The sequence below is a fragment of the Moschus berezovskii genome, chromosome 8 (assembly GCF_049115385.1).
Source record: "Moschus berezovskii isolate FMDL1 chromosome 8, NW_MosBer_1.0, whole genome shotgun sequence".
Lineage (NCBI taxonomy): Eukaryota > Metazoa > Chordata > Mammalia > Artiodactyla > Moschidae > Moschus > Moschus berezovskii.
Window position 1 is genome coordinate 90,203,914 of NC_142467.1, and position 18,984 is coordinate 90,222,897.

At 37.9% G+C, this 18,984-nt stretch overlaps 1 protein-coding gene across 10 annotated transcripts in view; it reads right to left on the reverse strand.

The window, feature by feature from the left end:
* Positions 1 to 686: 686 nt before the first annotated feature.
* Positions 687 to 18,984, reverse strand: part of RAPGEF6 (Rap guanine nucleotide exchange factor 6) — a 221,326-nt gene continuing 203,028 nt past the window's right edge. For 7 of the 10 annotated variants that reach the window (XM_055430393.2, XM_055430392.2, XM_088838824.1 and 4 more), the window contains 6 exons: positions 17,648 to 17,839; positions 15,073 to 15,210; positions 9,337 to 9,565; positions 7,397 to 7,902; positions 5,139 to 5,429; positions 687 to 4,475 (listed from right to left, as the gene is read on the reverse strand). In XM_055430393.2, coding sequence (XP_055286368.2) covers positions 4,450 to 4,475; positions 5,139 to 5,429; positions 7,397 to 7,902; positions 9,337 to 9,565; positions 15,073 to 15,210; positions 17,648 to 17,839 — 1,382 coding nt within the window. In that variant the 3' untranslated portion in view covers positions 687 to 4,449. Of the gene's footprint in view, positions 4,476 to 5,138; positions 5,430 to 7,396; positions 7,903 to 9,336; positions 9,566 to 9,594; positions 12,297 to 15,072; positions 15,211 to 17,647; positions 17,840 to 18,984 lie in introns of those variants that run through there. The other 3 variants (XM_055430398.2, XM_088838825.1, XM_088838826.1) reach the window with 2 other exon arrangements.

Genomic DNA, 18,984 nt, shown 5'->3' on the forward strand with positions numbered 1-18,984 from the left:
CTTGAAAGCTGTTTTGCTAATAAAAGGGATACATGTTTGCACCTTTTCAGCAAATCCTTTCTTCTTGAAACACTTGGTGGCATCCTCAGGTGTCTCAATAGCATGCGGAATCTCTGCACCAGTCCAAGACAGTCCTCTGGCAGACTCTTCTGTTATAAAAGAAAAACAAGCTACAATACGTTTAAGTCACTGATAAAGTTGGTTTGTAGTCGAACACACTTTTTAAAAAAATATTTGGCTGCGTCAGGTCTCGGCTGTATCATGCAAGATCTTTAGTTGCAGTGCATGAACTCTCTATTGTGGCATGGCACATGGGCTTCAGCTGTTGTGGCTCTCAGGCTCCAGATCGCAGGAGCTGAGCACCTGTGGTGCGCGGGGTTAGTTGTTCCCTGGCATGTGGGATCTCAGTTCCCTGACCAGGGATCAAACCTGTGTCCCTGCACAGCAAGGTGGATTCCCAAACACTGGACCACCTGGGAAGTTCCCGAACACACTTTTAAAAAACTAAACAGCTAGGTGTTTGACAGATACCATAATGTCAACTGTAATTGGACAATTCCAGTTTCTCTGGAGACTAAAAACAAAAAACGCCTTCATACCAATGCAGGTCCCAGACTGTTCCTCTTGAGTGACTGAGTGTAATTACCTGACTGGCTCCCACACATTAGCAATAACGTAGAGAGATGACTGATTAGATTCTTTATTGATTCCACCAATGTATTAGTAGATATGATAATAAATGGTACTTTTACATTCTCTTAACCAAAAATATAACAAATATTTACACTCAATAAAAATACAAAAAGCATACAGAGGCACTGTCTTTCTAAAAGACATAAGTTTAAGAGGTATCAAAAAATAGGAGACAAACATTGCTTGTTACAGGATACTTTACAATCACTGAATTGTGCAGTATAATTGCTATTTGATTATTATGACTGTGCAGTTTTGTCTTTTGCTGATAAGCTCACATTTCACTTTTAAAAGGTCAAATACAACTGCATTCTACAAAAGTAAAGAAGCCTTTAAAAAGCACAACAAAAATTAAAGATGAACTGGGGTTCAAGTTTAAATCTGAAAATGTACTTTAACACACTTTTAAGATTTATCCCTTTGCTCTAGCCTTCAGGGTAATACTAAAGGGATACATCTATTTTGATATCACATGTTTTAGAAACATATATCTGAATAACAATCAGTTTTAAATACACAAGGACACTCTCCCCTTCTTCCTGAAGGGAAGAGAACACTTTTTAAAACTTAGGTTTGGATATCTCCATGATTACTGTCACATTTCAAGCCTGGGAGATTTTCAAGGTGGTTATGCAGACTTATCACCCTCATAAAAAATCATTTAAAGATTTTTCTCTCCCCAAATATCATACTGAAAGTAATCATTTGGAGAAAGTAATAATCTATTAAATTACAATAAACTTTTATGGAAGTACATATTAGATTATTAATTCTCCATATCTTTCATTATGAAGAGATTTTTTTGTTTTGAAATTCATTATTTGGCAAAAGTTTGCAGCTAGGATTTACTGCTTCAATATTCCTGGCAGATTCAGAGTTGTGGTGCGATGAGGGCACAAGTCTCTTTAGTATGCTTATAAATTCATAACATAAAAACAAAAACAAATGGGGACTTAGAACTGGAACAAGTATAGGTTAAGGCTTCTCTTGTTCTAGTCATGTGACAAACTAAGAGAAGGCAGGAATGTACCTGAAATCAAAACATAAAGATCAAAATGCCACACGTTTTTAAGGGATACATACATATCAAACTACAAAGCATTTGGTTAGTTCCTGATCAATGTGATCAGCTGATCCAAACACTCACAGTTCAAGCTACAGGAAAACAAAGGCAGCTACAAGGTGCAAGTCCAAAACCACAAGCCTCTGACTCTGTGCAAGATGATTATCGATAACATTAAGGACAACGATTTGAAAGACCTGTTAAAAAAACAGATACTGTGCAAACAGCACATTTTTCTGGGGAGTGGATACAAAATGGTGAGAATACCCAAACTTGATAAAAAGATGGTTATAGCAAAAATATCTTTCACTTTCTCTGTTTTGTTCTGGACATGAAAATAATATTGTGTAAACCAGTGAAAGAAAAATTTATGATCAAAGGACCACCGTTTATAGATCAAACCTTTACAGTGTGACTTTCAAACTATTATTAGATTTTTGATCCAGGTTACTTTCCATTTCAATGGGCCAAGATAGCTATGGAGCCAACTAGCCTCATTCTAACATACCTTAAATTTCCAAGGCTTAAGTTTCTGATTTACAATTTTTTACCCATGGGAATTTTTCAGACATGTGGTCTTTCCTAAGATGAAGAAACTGTCATTTAAAAGATGGACTACTGCCATTTACCAATTGGAACTGATTTATGATTTTAAAATAAAGGAAACAGGAGGATGATAGAAGGAAGAGAGAGCTAGGAAAAAAATGAGAACAAACTTTTCAAAAGGAAGTCATAAGCCAACTAAAACCTATAAATTCACATACGGACAGCCACTCAGAAGCAAACCTATTTTCGGTTGCAAGTTGATCCAGAGAGTGCACATTAATGGCTTTGGCTTTTGTTTTTTTGGTAGTCACAGAAGTTTATCAAACTTTCATTTGCCTTTTTACTAAAAAAACAAATGAAAATATTTAAACTAAAAATATAGAAAACATTATACTTAGTTTTTTAAAATGCTGGAAAGTCTGTCTCATCCACTAAACAATTGCTGAAATTTTAATTAAATATTTAAGAGTGCCATGCCCACCAGGAGATATATATATATATATGTCTCCTTCCTCTCAAGGCCTGAAGTGAGAACCAAGAAATAATTATTTCCACAATTCTAGCTCCTCTCTCCTCAAAATTTTCAACTAATCATCGACTCTGGCATGCTCAGCTTTACCTACAGTCAACTGGCAGCTGAAGTGTTTATCAGGAGTGAAACAGCCTGTGCTTTGAGATGGGGGTAGGGTTGGGGAATGCTGCAGAACACTTAGCACAAAGCTAAACTGATCTTCATGATTACACTGCCAATGACAACACATCCATTAAGAAAGAACTCCATAACTGAGTTGTGAGAAATTTTACTTACAGGTTCCTACAGGGTAGAACTGTCTAGAACTCAGTTTCCATTTATTGGATTTATACTTAGTTAGATAGAGCATGCCGTTCACTTCAGAAATAATTTCTATATGTGCTGCTGCTGCTAAGTCACTTCAGTCGTGTCCGACTCTGTGTGACCCCATAGACAGAAGCCCACCAGGCTCCCCTGTCCCTGGGATTCTCCAGGCAAGAACACTGGGGTGGGTTGCCATTTCCTTCTCCAATGTGTGAAAGTGAAAGTCTATATGTGTTATGTAAGATAAAAATTTCATTCTTTGGAAATCAGGATTGCTACACACCCCATCATACCCCCTCCTTTTCCCAAAAGGCTGCTGACTCTGTGGTAGCTTCATTTGGCTTTCCAAATCCTGACCAGCAGATGGCAGTATTTTTCCTTCCCAACATCGCAAAAGGAGAAGGAAATGGAAACCCACTCCAGTACTCTTGCCTGGAAAATCCCATGGACAGAGGAGCCTGGTAGGCTGCAGTCCATAGGATCACTTGGACACGACTGAGCGACTTCACTTTCACGCATTGGAGAAGGAAATGGCAACCCACTCCAGTGTTCTTGCCTGGAGAATCCCAGGGACGGGGGAGCCTGGTGGGCTGCCGTCTATGGGGTCGCACAGAGTCAGACACGACTGAAGTGACTCTGCAGTAGCAGCAGCAACATCGCAAAAGGATTCCTGTTCCATTCAAACAGACCCACATTGCACTGGTGCTATAGATGGTTACATCTCTGTATAGTCAAAGATATTATCATCCTGTAAAGATGGCTTCTGTTTGGTCAGATCAGAGACAGTTTTATGGCCTCAAACAGGAACATCAGTTAACAAGAGCTCCCAAATACAAACAAAACCACAAAACTTCAAATAATAAGTTACTTTTCAAATACATAAAAATATCCTTGGCATTGGCAGACATTCTGAATTTGTCTGTTAACCAAGCTATGGCTTGAAAATACTACCACTCTACTATCTTAAAAATAACGTGTTAAAGGAAAATCTATAGTAAATACATATATGGGGAGGACTTGAGTTTGAATTTGTTCTAGTAACTGTGGTCCCAAGGCAGATCTGGTGTGCAAAGCGGAGACTGGTATCCAGGCACAACATCCATAGCTGAGGAAACTATGCATCTGCAGGGATTAAATGAAATGAAGCATGATTCAGGCTATCTCATTGCTCAGAGTACAGGGAACAAAACCTCTGGGTTAGCAGCAGGAGCAGCGTGCTATGTGCTGGCAACAGCGTGTGGAATCACAAGATGGTTCTGTCCACTCCTTTTTCCAGGACTTTCAGTAGACTTCAACCAGGTCAATACAAAGGCTACACTGCTGAAACCTGTTCATTTTCTGAAAACAACAGAAACACAGTTAAGTGGTAGATCCGCATATTAATAAAGATCAGGTAATAATCTGGTTATCTTTTAGAAAATTAGTCAATTTCAACAAAGAAATCTCAAATATCCCATCAGAGGCCAGATTTCACCGTAATGAAATTTTTGAGTCTGACCACAATGAAGACTGACAATCGGAATTCCAAAAGTGCTTTGTAACCACTTTATTACTACACTATTTAAAAGGATAAAATTCATTTATTGCCAACTTTGTCACATCAGTCAAGTTTTGCTAAAAAGAGGAACTCTATCAAAAAGCATGACTTCAGATAATGCGACACTGTGATACTTGGAGTTTCAAGTGCCCAAGCATTAATATATAACACAACTCCACCAATGTCAAGTGTCTTCTCTTATAATTATCCCTTTTGGCTGAGCTGCTATCTGAAATATAAGAATACTCCATTTGAGCTGGAAGAAGGGTACCGGGCACAGAGAAACAAGGAGCTTGACCTCTCCGTTTACAAAAACACATCATCATATTTAGGCTTTTTGTTTTAAACAGAGATTTCTAAAGCAGTGAAGAAAACATCTCTGATTACATGAAATACCAGAGTAAAGATCATTCAAAGTGTTAAGCAATTTATTTAAGAGCCATTAAGGTAGCTTGTCAACATACCATCTGTTTCGCTATCTGCATCAGTCACATCTAGTTTATGCCTCTGAGGCTGAATTATAATCTTCGATGGAACACAGGCCACAGGGCTGCTACTGACAGAAGCTGGTGGCAGTCTAGAGAGGCTGTTATGCATCATCTTTGACCTCTGCACCGCCACACTATACTCTGGAGGTTTTAGGTGGAGGTGGGGTCCTTCCTTTAGGTCCGCTAAAGAAATCCCCATGTATCCTGGAGGAGTGGGAGGTGGCTCCCTATACCTATCCTCCTTCTTGGGTGAGGTGACACAGTACACTGGCATGAAAAATAAGCAATGGAAATGTTAATGAAAAACAGAAGAAATGAAAAGAAAAACCACAAAACTTATTATAATGATAAAATAGAACTTAAAAAACTGACAAAATTAATATATTTGAACACAATGGCAGTAGATTAAAAACTTTAATAAGCTTAATAAACGATATTTAAATTTGTGTTAAAAATACATAAATTACACTGGGTTTTACAAACATTAAACAGAGTGAGACAGCTGGAGGAGATGACACTGATGACACACTTCTTCCTTTCACAGGCCAGCCTGCAAATCACAGACGTGTGTGACGAATTCCTCAAGGAACACCAGCCCCAAAGGTGAGTCAGAGACATTTAAGAATTCGTCCTGAATATCTAAAGTGTATTAAATGGGGAGATTTTCACAGAAATGACATTTAGGCCCTCTACTTAAGTGCTATTTTTCCCTTTCTCTGACATGAACTACTGTTTCCTGGCACTCTAGGGTAGGTAAGTTGTCATTGCTGGCATATAAATAACTTCAGAGAGGAACTAATTCCTTCCAGGAGCTTATTCCTAACCCCTGCTTTGTGCTTAAGTGAAGAAGAAAAACCATAATTTTAGAAATCTACCTTAAGTTAACTTTCTCTGATTTTCTCAGTGGACATTAAAAATAATAGTGACTTAAAATTTTTTCCCCTACATTTGTACCTCCTGGGTCTAAAGCAAAGCTTCAAAAAGCACCAGAAATAGGTTAGATGAAGAAGGTTCCATGAAATTAAGACCAACCACAAGACTCATAGGACCAGTTACTCTGAACGTCTTGATGATATCAGTAACTTGAGGAGAATGGAGTGAGGAGAGGGTAGAGAGATTGTTAAGAGAACACAAGCATGAAAAACATTAAGAGATTTGCCCAGAGTCAACTAGAAATGAACAAAAACAAAAACCACAAAAAAGTTTTTGATCTGTTTTCCCAAATGGATAAGAGAAAGATTTTATATCCATGCACACACATGCTTGCATATCAGTATAGTGGTTACCTAAAAGGCTTTACTAAAAAAAACCCTTGGAAAAATGAATGAACTAAAAAACCCAATGTATAATGAAATTTGATGAGTAAAAAATATGCTATAAAAATCACGTCTTTTACATTTAGTAATTTAAATTGATATCATGAATATGATATAAAAGAATTATATTGATTCAAAGTAGTCACTTCACACAAAAGAAAACCAAGTGCTATTATGTCCCGAACTTACATAACTCAAGAAAGAAAGGGAAAAATGTATTTGATAGGCAAATACTAAAATAATACACCAAGAAAGCTGTGTGCAGTTAGAGCAGAATCCACAAACAGAAGTTGGCGCATGCGTAATATGCACTAGGCAGGTATAATGAAAAATGTTTTGGACTTCTTTCTTTGCTTTTTTTGGCCACACCGCTCAGCATGTGCGATCTAAACTCCCTGACCAGGGACCGAAACTGTGGTCCTTGCAGTGGAAGCTCAGAGTCTTAACCACTAGACCGCCAGAGAAGTCCCTGCTTCAGACTTCTTTATCACACATTTTCCCCCACCTATAACACCTAAAAGTTTTATCAGATTCAAAGCTTCTAACCATGTATGCAAAGCAAGAGGGGTTCAAACAATTTATGAGGTGGCAAAGAGAATAATCCCTTTATTACTACTGCATAGTAATGTAATTATATTTCTTAATGAAACCAAAAAGATCTCAAAAACAAAACCAGACAAATAAACCTCTCTAATTAAATTACTTCATGTCACCCTTTTCATTTTAAATGGCTTGACTATCTGCCCCAAAGCCCTTGAGAAATCATGAACTTTCTGAAAATAATTTGCATATGGAGGGAGGAAAGAGAGATTAGAATTAAGAGAAAGGAATTTTGCAAGAATAAAGTTCTGGGCCAAGGTCATGGTTTACCACTTAAATTCTAAACCCCACAGATATGACAAAGAACACATAACTTACCAATCAAGCCCTTTTCTGTACTTGAAGTAACAGTTTTATAAACTGGGTCAATGCCCTCTTTGTGGTCCAAGCCTTCAGATGATTCAGCTGGGATGTTCTCCAGCACTCTCCGTTTAACAGTCCCATAATTTGGTTCGTATGTGTCAGACAGAGAACTAGAGGAAGCCCAACTCTGTCTCATCTGATTAGTCTCTAGGCTTCCTTTACACTGACCACAAGTTCGAGAACAGCCTTTAGGACAGCTGTAGTGCTCACAGTCAGTGGGTTCAACTTCAGCAATGGGACCATCCAAATGGGTAGGTCGGTAAGAGTTCAAAAACTCCCAGCCTTTGGGGTTTGGAAGACTTTGGAAGTTGTCATGGGAACTGCTTGAGCAGGAAGTCCAACTTCCACGACCACTGTCAGCTGTTTCTATAATGATGTGCTCATGAGAAATCTCTTCATTGCTCACAGAAGATGAGACAGCTAAACTCTTGTTGATTAGAGATGGCTTTGAGATTGTCCACCTAAAATCAGAGACAAGCAATTAGAAGTAATTTACTGGCTTAATGGAAAAACTGCCTTCTGGCCACTGCCTACAAGAGACTACAGAACATAGATCACAAGTGCTTAATGTCCACATAACTTTGTGAAAAAAATGGCACTGTAATCAATCATCACTAAACTTCTACTGGCATTAATGTTTATACTTAGCTAGAAACTCAAATACTTTGCAAGGTTTCCTCAGCATTCTCCTTGAGTAAAATTAAGTATACATTTTCATTCTTGGTCACACAATGCTAGATTCTCTCCATGTACACAGAATTAAGAATTTCAATTACAGGAACCATGTTTTATTTTTCGGCATGTCTCTGCGGTACCAAGTAAACAGCAACTTCCCCAATTACCTATTACTGAATGAGTTCTATCATTTCTAGCAAGGGTTCTCAAACTTACATTCATGGGCCAAATCTAGTCAAGACTGTTTTATTATGGTCTTGGGAAAAGCATGGTTTTACATTTTTAAACAGTTTAAACAAAAGAGAACAAAATACTCCAAAGATTTTGAGACAGGGACCATATGCAGTCTGCAAAGCCTAAAATTTTTACTCCTTTAAATGGGCCTTTACCTGCTCATCCCGGATAAGGTTTGTGAAGTCCTGATACTTGGTACAGAGGCAAGACCAGGATCTGCTAAGTGGAGTCCAGGGTAAATCTGGGCCTCTACCTGCTTTTGCATATAAAGTTTTACTGGGACACAGTAAAACTGTTTGCTTACAAATTGTCAAAGGCTATTGTGGTCCAACAATAGCAAGGCTGAGCAATCGCAACAGAGACCTTACCGCCTGCTATGGCTAATGTATTTACTAACTTTTACAGAAAAAGTTTGCCGATTCCTGGTCTAGAGAACCACAGTTTAGAAACCTTTACAAATATAACGTTTTACTATTTAAAGTATACCAGGTTTAACAATATCAATTTACAGTCAACTTTCTCAATGCTTTCTGAAGACTTCCATTTTGTTTGATTCGAAATAGAAATTTAGAGTTCACTTTTTTTTCTGGATTGACTTTTCTTATCCGATAATCCTTATGCTCCAAATCATCCTTTGCAAGAACAGGGATCAAGGACTAGTACTGCTCTCCCAGTCTGTCCAGTGTGTACAGCACTTTGAGGGCACTTCCCATTACACACTCTCTTTTTGAATGCAAGACACATCCCACATACCAACAGCATCTTCACGTTGAATTCTTAATGATCAAAAAGATATATAAGTTATGTGATTTCTGTAACACTTAAAAAATGAGCACCCATACATCTTTCAAAACAGTACTTATTTTCAAATAAGTATATGTAAGATATCCCTTTGGTGGGGGCATCTATGGTCAAATTAGGGAGCACCACTTGCTGTGGCCACTTGGCTTGAGTTTTCTGATGTGAACACAGGCAAGGATGTTTACCCAGGGCCAAGCTGACTATGGTCTCCTATCCCTGAGGAGTGCTCTGTCTTTTCCAATGCTCCAGTGGATTCGGGGACTGTCACAGCCTGGGAGGAACACCGTTCATCCTGCAGAGCTGTAGACATGGAGTCAACAGAACAATTGCTCACAATGCTGGACCGTGAAGAAATCTCACTGTGGCTGGAGTCAGACAAGTTGTCAGATTTAGCTGATGGTATAAGTGTATAACCTGAATGAGAGAAGACAACTGATCAGACTACCCAACAAGTGAACTGGAGTGGGGAGGGTCAGGGAGAGGATTAAAAAAATATAAAAAATAACAAAAACATAAAGTAAGTATCAGTGTCAATTTCCATCTATGCAGAAGCAATGGTGCCAATCTTCTATCCATGTTTCCTTACATATCCATTCACCTACCTACCTTCATGGCACCAATCTAATTCCAAATTCAAGAATCAGAACATTAAAACTCAGTATTACTGAGAAAACTAGTTCAAAGATAAATTTGCCCCTGGCTCTCACAGAGCTGCAAGCATTTACTAGAATCCTTCCTTCCGTCGCTCAGTCGTGTCCGACTCTTTGCGACCCCGTGGACTGTAGCCTACCAGGCTTCTCCGTCCATGGGATTCTCCAGGCAAGAATACTGGAGTGGGTTACCGTTTCCTTCTCCAGGGATTTACTAGAATAAGAGGCATTAAATATATTACAGAACATTAAAAAGAAGACATCCTGAACTTCTCAGCTTCTTCTTAACTCTGTCCCCTCCCCTATGATTAACATAAATATTTCAAAGGCCTGACTTAAGTGTTCAAACACCACCTTGGGCTGGGGGTACGTAAGGGGAGTTAGGACCCAAGGGAAATAATTTGTTTTTTCAAACTGCAAATACTTACCCTGGATACTTTGCTTTAGTCACCTAAGAAGTCTTGCCCAAGCTGAAAGCCACTTGTTTTAGTATTTTAAAGAAACTGTTTTAGATTTGTATTTACTCTTATACCTAGTTTCCTTTTTCTTCACTAATTTAGCAGAGTATTAAACAGCTGAACTGACAGACTTAGAAGAATGCATCATGTAAAAAACCAGCATCATTTTAAATTGTTCTATGACTTACTGCACAGCAGATATAACTAGAGAGATTTTCTTTAGCAATTTCTGGAATGAAGGGGTGAAGATGGAGTAAAGTAGAAGGATCCAAAATCAAATCTGCAGTGTGATACTTAATGTACGCAATCATCTGTTTCGGTAATTGTTAGAAAAGTGCCAAACTTCTGTTGTTGTGAAGTAAAAGAAAATGCTGTAGTAATCCCAGCAAGGAGTAGGTCGCAAAGAAGGAAGCAATTATCTTCTCGTTCACTAAGAGAATGAGGTTCTATTAAGTGCATGACCTTTGGGTCCACTCCTAGAAATCTCAAAAACTACAGCCTCTATACTCATACATAGTTTAACAACCAAAAAATGTGTTACTCAATAACCTAATTAAGTAGTTTCATTAACTATTTCAAAAAGAAAAATTAAGACTCAGAAAATGTGTGATCTATATAGTTGGCTTTGTGCCAGGCACAGGACAAGCCAAGACAAGTCAATCATTTGATTCCTCCCCAGTTCTCTGATCATGGGATCACTACTATTCCTCAGTGTCGCTCATGAAGTGATCGGTCAATTTTCAAGAGGACCAAGAAAATGGATGTGGTAAATTAAAAAATTCTTCCTCAAAAGAAAAAGTCACTGTTCTTTTATCCTGGGGCACAGACTTGCTTTACTGTTTTAAGAAGAGTTTCATTCCTATGTCTGTTAGATCAGTATTTCTCAAATACAATTATTTCTAAGAATCATCTGGAAGACTTATTAAAATACACATTCTTGGGCCAATTTCTAGCAATTCAAATTTATGAGGTCTGCAGTGGGACATAGTAACTGTATTTTTTTAACAAGTTTCCCATATATTTTTTAACTTGCCAGGTTAGACTATCTCCTCCTCTGACCAGAGTGTTTATGAAAAGTGGATGATTAAAAAAAAAAAGTTTATGTGGACAAGATATTATATAGTTTCTTGCCTTCCAAACACTTCTCTTTAGCTTATAATGTAGTTGCAGTAATAAGAAAGCAACACACTTATGTAAGGCAAAGGTTTTGACCAGATCATTACTGGGGTTTTAATGTAAAAGTAAATACTGGTTCCTAAAAAGCCGCCTCTACTTGCTGCACTCACAGACCCAGCTGTTATCAGTAGAAAATAAAGCCAACTACAGAAAACGAGGGTATTAACTTTACTAATATTAGCAAAATAACATACATACAAATAAGGCACTTTAAATGAATATGATTTGGTTGCTGGAGGATACTAATCCATAAATGCTCAGAGAAAGTATTTTAGTAGGTTGGCTGCCTCAGCCTTGTTTGACAAATGACTTAATTTAAGCTACATTTACATTAATAAATGAAAACAAATTTCACACTAAAATTAAGTAAGGAACTTCATCAGAGAGTCTTTCTCCTTTTAGACGTGAATCGCGTATAGAAGCAGTTTAAAGTGTTATTGTTGCCTCGGCTATTTGATTTGAAGATGTCACTCCCTTTCTCATCTTTGATGTTGCTTCCAACATCCTTCACTTTCTCACAGCTTTCTGTAGCTTGATTGTGATCTGCGTCCTCTTTTTTGCTGTTGGCTAGTCTCTCCCTTGAAAGAGTTCTTTCCCTAAATCTTCTAAACGGGGATGTCATTCTTTTTCTGGCTGTGTTCTCACAGCTTGTCCTGTCTCTATTCTCCTCAGTGGCCTTCTCGGTCCTGTCTGTTCTTTTGGCTGTGCTCCTGGTAATCTGAAGGATTTTCTTTTGCAAGTAAACCCCACCTATTCCGGGGCATCTCTGGCCACTGATGTTGGTGCTGGACTCACGGGGAGGGGATGAGGAAGACCCTGAGAGGCGCAGCAGGATGCTGTGATCAGATAGGATACTGCCAACTGGAGGGAGAGATGCAAAAACCCTGTCATGGTCAATTAATTCTTTCCAATTAATCACAATTTACCTGGTTTATATAACATTTTACTATCAAAAAATTTTAACATCTTGACAATATCTGAAAAATTAAAGTCTAGCAACATACTTTTACTACATGGAGACTCTACTATACAGCATAATCAAGACAGAACACAGGAGAAAGGTTACCTTGATTAGAATAAGCTGGTAATAAAAAACTGCTGAAAGTAACCCAAGCTGCTAAAATATGACAAGAGTACCCAATTACCAGAAATATTTCTTGAAAGTAACTATGTCTAGAATCTCCAGGCAGACTCTACTAACAAAAATCAGACAGGACTTCACCAGAGTCTCTTCTTTTAGATTTGAATCGTGTATAGAAGCAAAAATCAGACAAGACATATAAACAGGATATACAATATATGTATTTATAAAGCACAATGTACGATCCAATTTTCTCTCCAAGGTGGAGAGGTTCCCTGCCTTAAGCATCACGGAAGATAAAGGTTAAGGCCTCTTGACATCTCACTTTTTCATTCTTTGTTTAAATTCTCCCCTTAAAAATCATGAGTGTAGGCTTCTTCTCTTTTTTTAGTTAAAAAAATTTTTGGCTTATTTTCTTAATTGTTATAAAATAAAAGAACTATTTCAAAGTATAGCAGGGACCAAGAACAGATTCTAATAACATACTCTTAGTTTAATGTCATTTTTGTTCAATCACTGACCATTGGCAAAAATCTGTCTATGGAAATAAACCACCAGAAATAGTTTTGAAGAAAAGACTTTCTTCAGATTTCTAAGACTTCGAAATATCACTATGTTTCTCACAAATCTATAAATATCATGGTCACAAATCTATAAATATCATGGTCAATTGTTGGCCACCCACTGAAAGACATAACAGAGAGAAGACTTCTCTATTCCTGTGGTTAAAATGGATTTCTGTTGGGAATAAAAGCAGTGGGGAAATTCCTGTTCTTGACTTCTTCCCTCAAGTCACACTGATGCATAAAACACCAAATCCAATTCAACTAGTTTCCTGGTTAGAGAACTGTCTATAATGAGACCACTGGAGGGTGTAAAGGTGGTCCTGAAAGAGCAATAAAAGCATACAAACATTGTTCATCTGGACCATGTGTGTGAATAAGGCACTGTTTCCAGCCCCAATCCTTCGGACCTGATTACCCACTCGAATACTGCCTGGAGAACTCCTTGGACAGAGGAGCCTGGCAGGCTGCAGTCCATGGGGTTGCAAAAAGTCAGAGATGACTGAGTGACAAACACTTTCACACACACAAGGGATACTTTGGATAGGAAACACACACAGTAAGGAGAGGAAAGAGATCTGTGTGCTTTCCTAAATCATATACAAGCTACATACAACAGGAAAAGAAAACTGTGCTTTATAAACACATCTATTATGAATACTTTTATATGTCCTATGTGACTTTTAGTAAGTTTTTCTTAGTAAAATCTGAAAGAAAATTCTAGCCAGTCTCAGCTATGTGAAGAAGGTCGCGGTAATGGAGTTATACTGCCCTGGTGTGGCAGCAGTGATAAAGAAGAGAAATTCCAATTTACTAAACACCCACCATCTATCAGGCATTACAGGTATTATTTCATTTAAACCTTAAATCAGGTCCCTAAAATAGGTGGTCCCTATCCCATCTTACAGACAGAAGACCTGACCTTATAAATCTGTTGTTTATAGTAACACAGCTATGACCAGGGACAGAGTCAGGAATCAAACTAAGGTCTGACATCACTGTACTGCACTGCTGTCACAGAGGTAGCAAAAATAAAAAAGAACCCTCAAAAATAAAAGGAAACTTAGAACACAGGAGCTAAGGAAAGCTCTGGAAGTTTTCCTTACTGCTAGAATTCATAAGCTTGTCCTCCCTCAGACCATGTACTATTCTGTACTGTGATTATTCAAAGATGTAAATCTTTTACATCTATGAAACTCCCACGAGTCATGTTCATGCATATACACCAAATCCAATTTAACTAGTTTCTGGTTAAGGAAACTAAGGAGTCTTTTCATCAGGGTACACAGAGAATATGGAGGGGCCAATGGAAGAAACATACACATTATTTAGAATGCTACATTTGGAGCTGGTGTGAAAAACATTCATACTACCCAGGCTAGTCAGAAAAAAAAAAAAAAGAGCAAAGCCTCGGTCTGAATTATGAAAATATAGGTAAATAAACGAGAAATTTCACATTTTTTTAACTCAAGAGGTTCTATATAAGTATAAATGTAAAAATCCACAAGGATACTGTACAGATTATTGTAAATTTTGATTAATAAAAAGGTAGCAGTAATACTCCATGAGAATGAAAGGAATGTATTACCCTAAACAGTAGTTTCATTTCCTACATCCTGTAAATGGATTATAAAAAATTTCCTATAGAAATTCTTACTTTAAAATACTTCATAGAATTATTTGAATTAATTGGTAATTTGAGTAACATCAAGAATCTGCACAGACCAAAACAACTGACTTCTGCCTTCATTCTTATCTACGCTTGTCCTCTACCAAAGAAGGACCACACTCTGAATGCAGGAGTCCTAGCTCCATGATGCATAATACCTGGAAGCCATCTGAATAATTCAATCCAAAACATGAAAATTCAGGAGGTATTATGAGTTTCACTTTTCTTTACACTTTCTAAATATTATTACCGTAGACCAAAAGCAAACTATGTGCCCCACAGTGTCATCTGGTGTTAACAAGAGCTGAAACTGTTTTCCCTTACCTTTGCGGGGGGAACCTTGAGGAGACACAGGAGGGCTGGAATGTAAGGATGATGCCACAGAAATAGTGTCTTCTGTGTGTTTCTTACCACCACTTACTTCTTCAGCTGTTCCTAAAACTTTCTGAGGTAAACCTGTACCTAAAAATAAAATCAAAGAGGTAAATAAGCATCACTTCACAATTAAAATGTCTACAGTTGCCTAAATTACTACATAACTAAAGCCACGATGCACAATGGCTAGTGTAGTCAGCTGAAATGCGTAAATGACAAACAGGGACTAAATGACTGGGTAATGGCACACAGAGATTCTCACCTCTAGGTCATTTGTTCAAATTCAGACAGTCAGCACAGATCAGATTAGAATAGCTGTTTCTTTGCTTGTTTTGCGGCATAAGGGACATGGATTTAACAGTCTTGAGTACAGTGTGCCACCCCCCACCACTGACACACGTGATGGAAGTCTCAATAAAGAATGCATGGATTCAGACTCTTCCCTCCCCTCTAGAGGTGGCCTCTCCAAGTCAGGGCGAGGCATGTGGCAGGGGCAGCAGAGGGATGTTGGCACTGTCACTACCTGTGGTGCATCTGTGCTGTGGGTATACAGAAGAAGCTGCAGGGCTGCCAGTCCAGCCCTTTTCAAGAGCACTAAATTCACACTACAGGAGAGAAGTAGACAACAGAAAGAATCATGAATTTATAGAAAAAGAGTATGGAGCCTACTGGAAACATTCCTACAAAGTTCTGTCATCACTCGTGTCCAACAGCTGGTCCTTTTTGGCACAGGTCAAACTTACCAATGTTTTCACTGTTGAACCAGTAAAGAAAGCCCAACTCTGATGAGTACTCAGCATAGTAACAAGCATCCCTTTAATAACTGAGAAAATTTAAACTTGGTATACTCACTACTCTTGGTTAAGTGCCATTTTAATATATTTATCACATAACTAATAGGCATATTACAGGAAGAAGGAAAATAGCTACCTGGTACAAATTATTCTGCCTCTCAGGTGATGACGTCCAAGTAAGAAATCAGAGTTAGATATTCCCATTTCTCATTCCCATCACAAATCAACTTCACCCATTTTGCATCCAATTTTCTCTTCATGTCCACAGTCACCAAATTAGATCAGATTTTGGTCAACTTCCCATTGTTACATCAGCTTTCCACTCAGACTCCCCATCTCCAATCTCACACACCTTTCCTACTATTCCTACTATAGACCTCCTCAAACATAAACTGGACCAGACCCCTTGCCTTGCTCAAACTGCTTCCTATAGGTATCTATTGACAACTTTTCTTTAGCATGTCATGTTCTAATTTTGGCATGTCTATGACTTGACTTCTCTTCATCCTGGGACACTGTTTGTTTAGTACAGTGTTAAAGTAAGGACTTTGAGCCAGTTAACCTGAGCTCAACTTCCAGTTCCATCTCTTACCGAGGGTGCTTTAAGTTCTTCCAATCTTTTGTGGAATGAGAGTATTCTTTATCTTTAGAGCTCTTAAGATTCAATGAACATATATACATAAAGTAATAAAAGCACTTGGAACTGTGTCTGGCATTCAGTAAGTGTTCTCTAAGTGTTAGCATTAATTATTATTGTCCCTCAACACGCTGCAGCTTTGTACTCAGAGTAAGCCACCTGTAGCTCCATGTAGCTATCATATTCTTCCTCTGCCTGAAGCAACTTCTCTGGAATTTTTGCCTAATTACCTCCTTCCTAGTCAACCTTTAATACTCTGCTTAGGTGTTATCTCCAAAAAGTCTTTTCTGCAGCACTGTCTTACCTCTCGTAACTCTAAGAGGCCCTCTCTTTTGTTCTTTTCTATGTTCTATACATGCTCCTGCCATAATAGTGGACACATCGCATATACTGAAGTTATCTGTGAATGCCTTTATCACCAGACTGAAAATCTGGCAAAGGAAGGGGAATTCCTTATTTACCTTTGGATTTCAAAGCAAAATCAAGTTAAATTCTCAAGGTTCTACTGACTATGTTCTATGTATAATGCATGGGCTAAATAATAATGCTGGGAACCAAACCTAGCTTTCCACCTGGAAGCTAAAATAGTGAATACTGCTAAAATAAGTAATGAAAGTAATTTGGACAACGTCTACATGGTCCAGCAGAGGAAAAAAGAGCATGGCCTATACTTTGTGTATTTTACCCTTGCTTCTTTCTTGTTTCCTAGCTAGGTTTTCATAAGTGGTCATTAATGAAAAACCAACAGACAGGCTTTTTTTTTTTTTTAAAGAAATAAGCAATTTCATTCTCATAGGTTGCATTTTCATTAGATAACTGAGTATATATACCACTAAATGCAGTAAACCCTTGGTACCCAAGTAAAATTAAGCTTTTGGTTGATATGATTATGGGAATTCCCACATCAACATTTGAAATATGCATGCTGCCATCAAAGACTTATAGGCAAAAGGAAGCATTTCCTGACTCATGAGTGCTGCTTATATTACACAAACCATGACAGCAGATCTCCAAAGCATTTATAGTTACTTTCCAATCTAACTCACCTGGAAATTTCAGTTAAAGGAATGTAGTATTAATTGTGTATACTCACTCAATGTGGCAGGGTCTTTTCCTTGTCCCTTCTTCCTGATAGGGTGCAAATTTACAGCTGGCACCTGAAGCACCTGGCTTACTCTGTGGGGCTGATGCAAATGAGCTTTAGTTGTTTGGCCAACTGACCTCAATGGCACCGGAGACATTTCTGATGACTTCACTGATTTTTTCTCGTTTAAATTCTTGGTCACTAACAGGAGAGAGTAACAAAAACATACTTCTGTACTTTATGAGGCAAAGTCATGTGGGATGTTTTCGTGGCATGGCTCCTAAACTCAGGCACGTGTGCACCAAAGCCCTGAAGCACTTGAGACCCAAGCAGTTAACATCTTCTCATTTATACTGTTGAAATACTCTCTTCACTCTATCATTGAAGAATGGCCTTCAAGCCATTCTCTATACATCAGCATGATGACTCCTGCATCATGAAAATCTGATCTGATAATGCTACTTTCCTTCTACAAATGCCCTGCACAAACCTTCAGATGACTTGCTACTGCTCTCAGAATAAAGACACAAATCCTTAAAGCAAGGTCTATTGGTCACAGACCCTGCATGATCCAGCTTCCCCAATAACCCACACTCTGTTCTCAAGACATCCTGTATCCTTCCTTCACAGCACTGATAATTATAATACAATCATCTGTGCAATTAATCAATCAATGCTGCTTCCCTCCACGAGGCTATAAATAACAAGGTTATAAGGATGGTATATCTTGTTAACAACTGTATCTCTATGTGTTCAGTGACACAAACAGATGTTCAGTAAGTAGGTATTGAATAAGTGAAATTATTTCAACAACTATACACAGGAATACCAAATTTGCTAGAAGTGTTCAAGATATTGTTTTTATAACAACATTTACTGAATGGCTCATTACCCTACATTTGAAAGTTAATTGTGAATCTGAATTTTAAAAACAATACTCAGTTGTATTTCCGTTTTATCTTTTGTACTCTGTTGACATACTTGTCCCATTACTATGCAAATACTATACCACTTATCAATCTCAGGGTCAACTCATGATAACTATCATTTCTCCCTATTAACTAGGAACACGGAAATAGAAAATCTGAACCTTCCCCCCCCTATATTGTCAACATTTAAATCAATTTCTATGCATTATATTGGGATTTTTACTGGCGTAACATTTAATCACATATCCAGATAAGTAATATTCATAATAGATGTACAATCTTTGATTTCTGCTTTCACAACTCATAATGTCTTTGACCCAGAGATACAGGCATTCTGTTTGTACTTAATTTTAAAAACTGAGTATTGAGAATAGGATCTATTTTGTTCATCACATTTTCTATTCATAAATAATATCA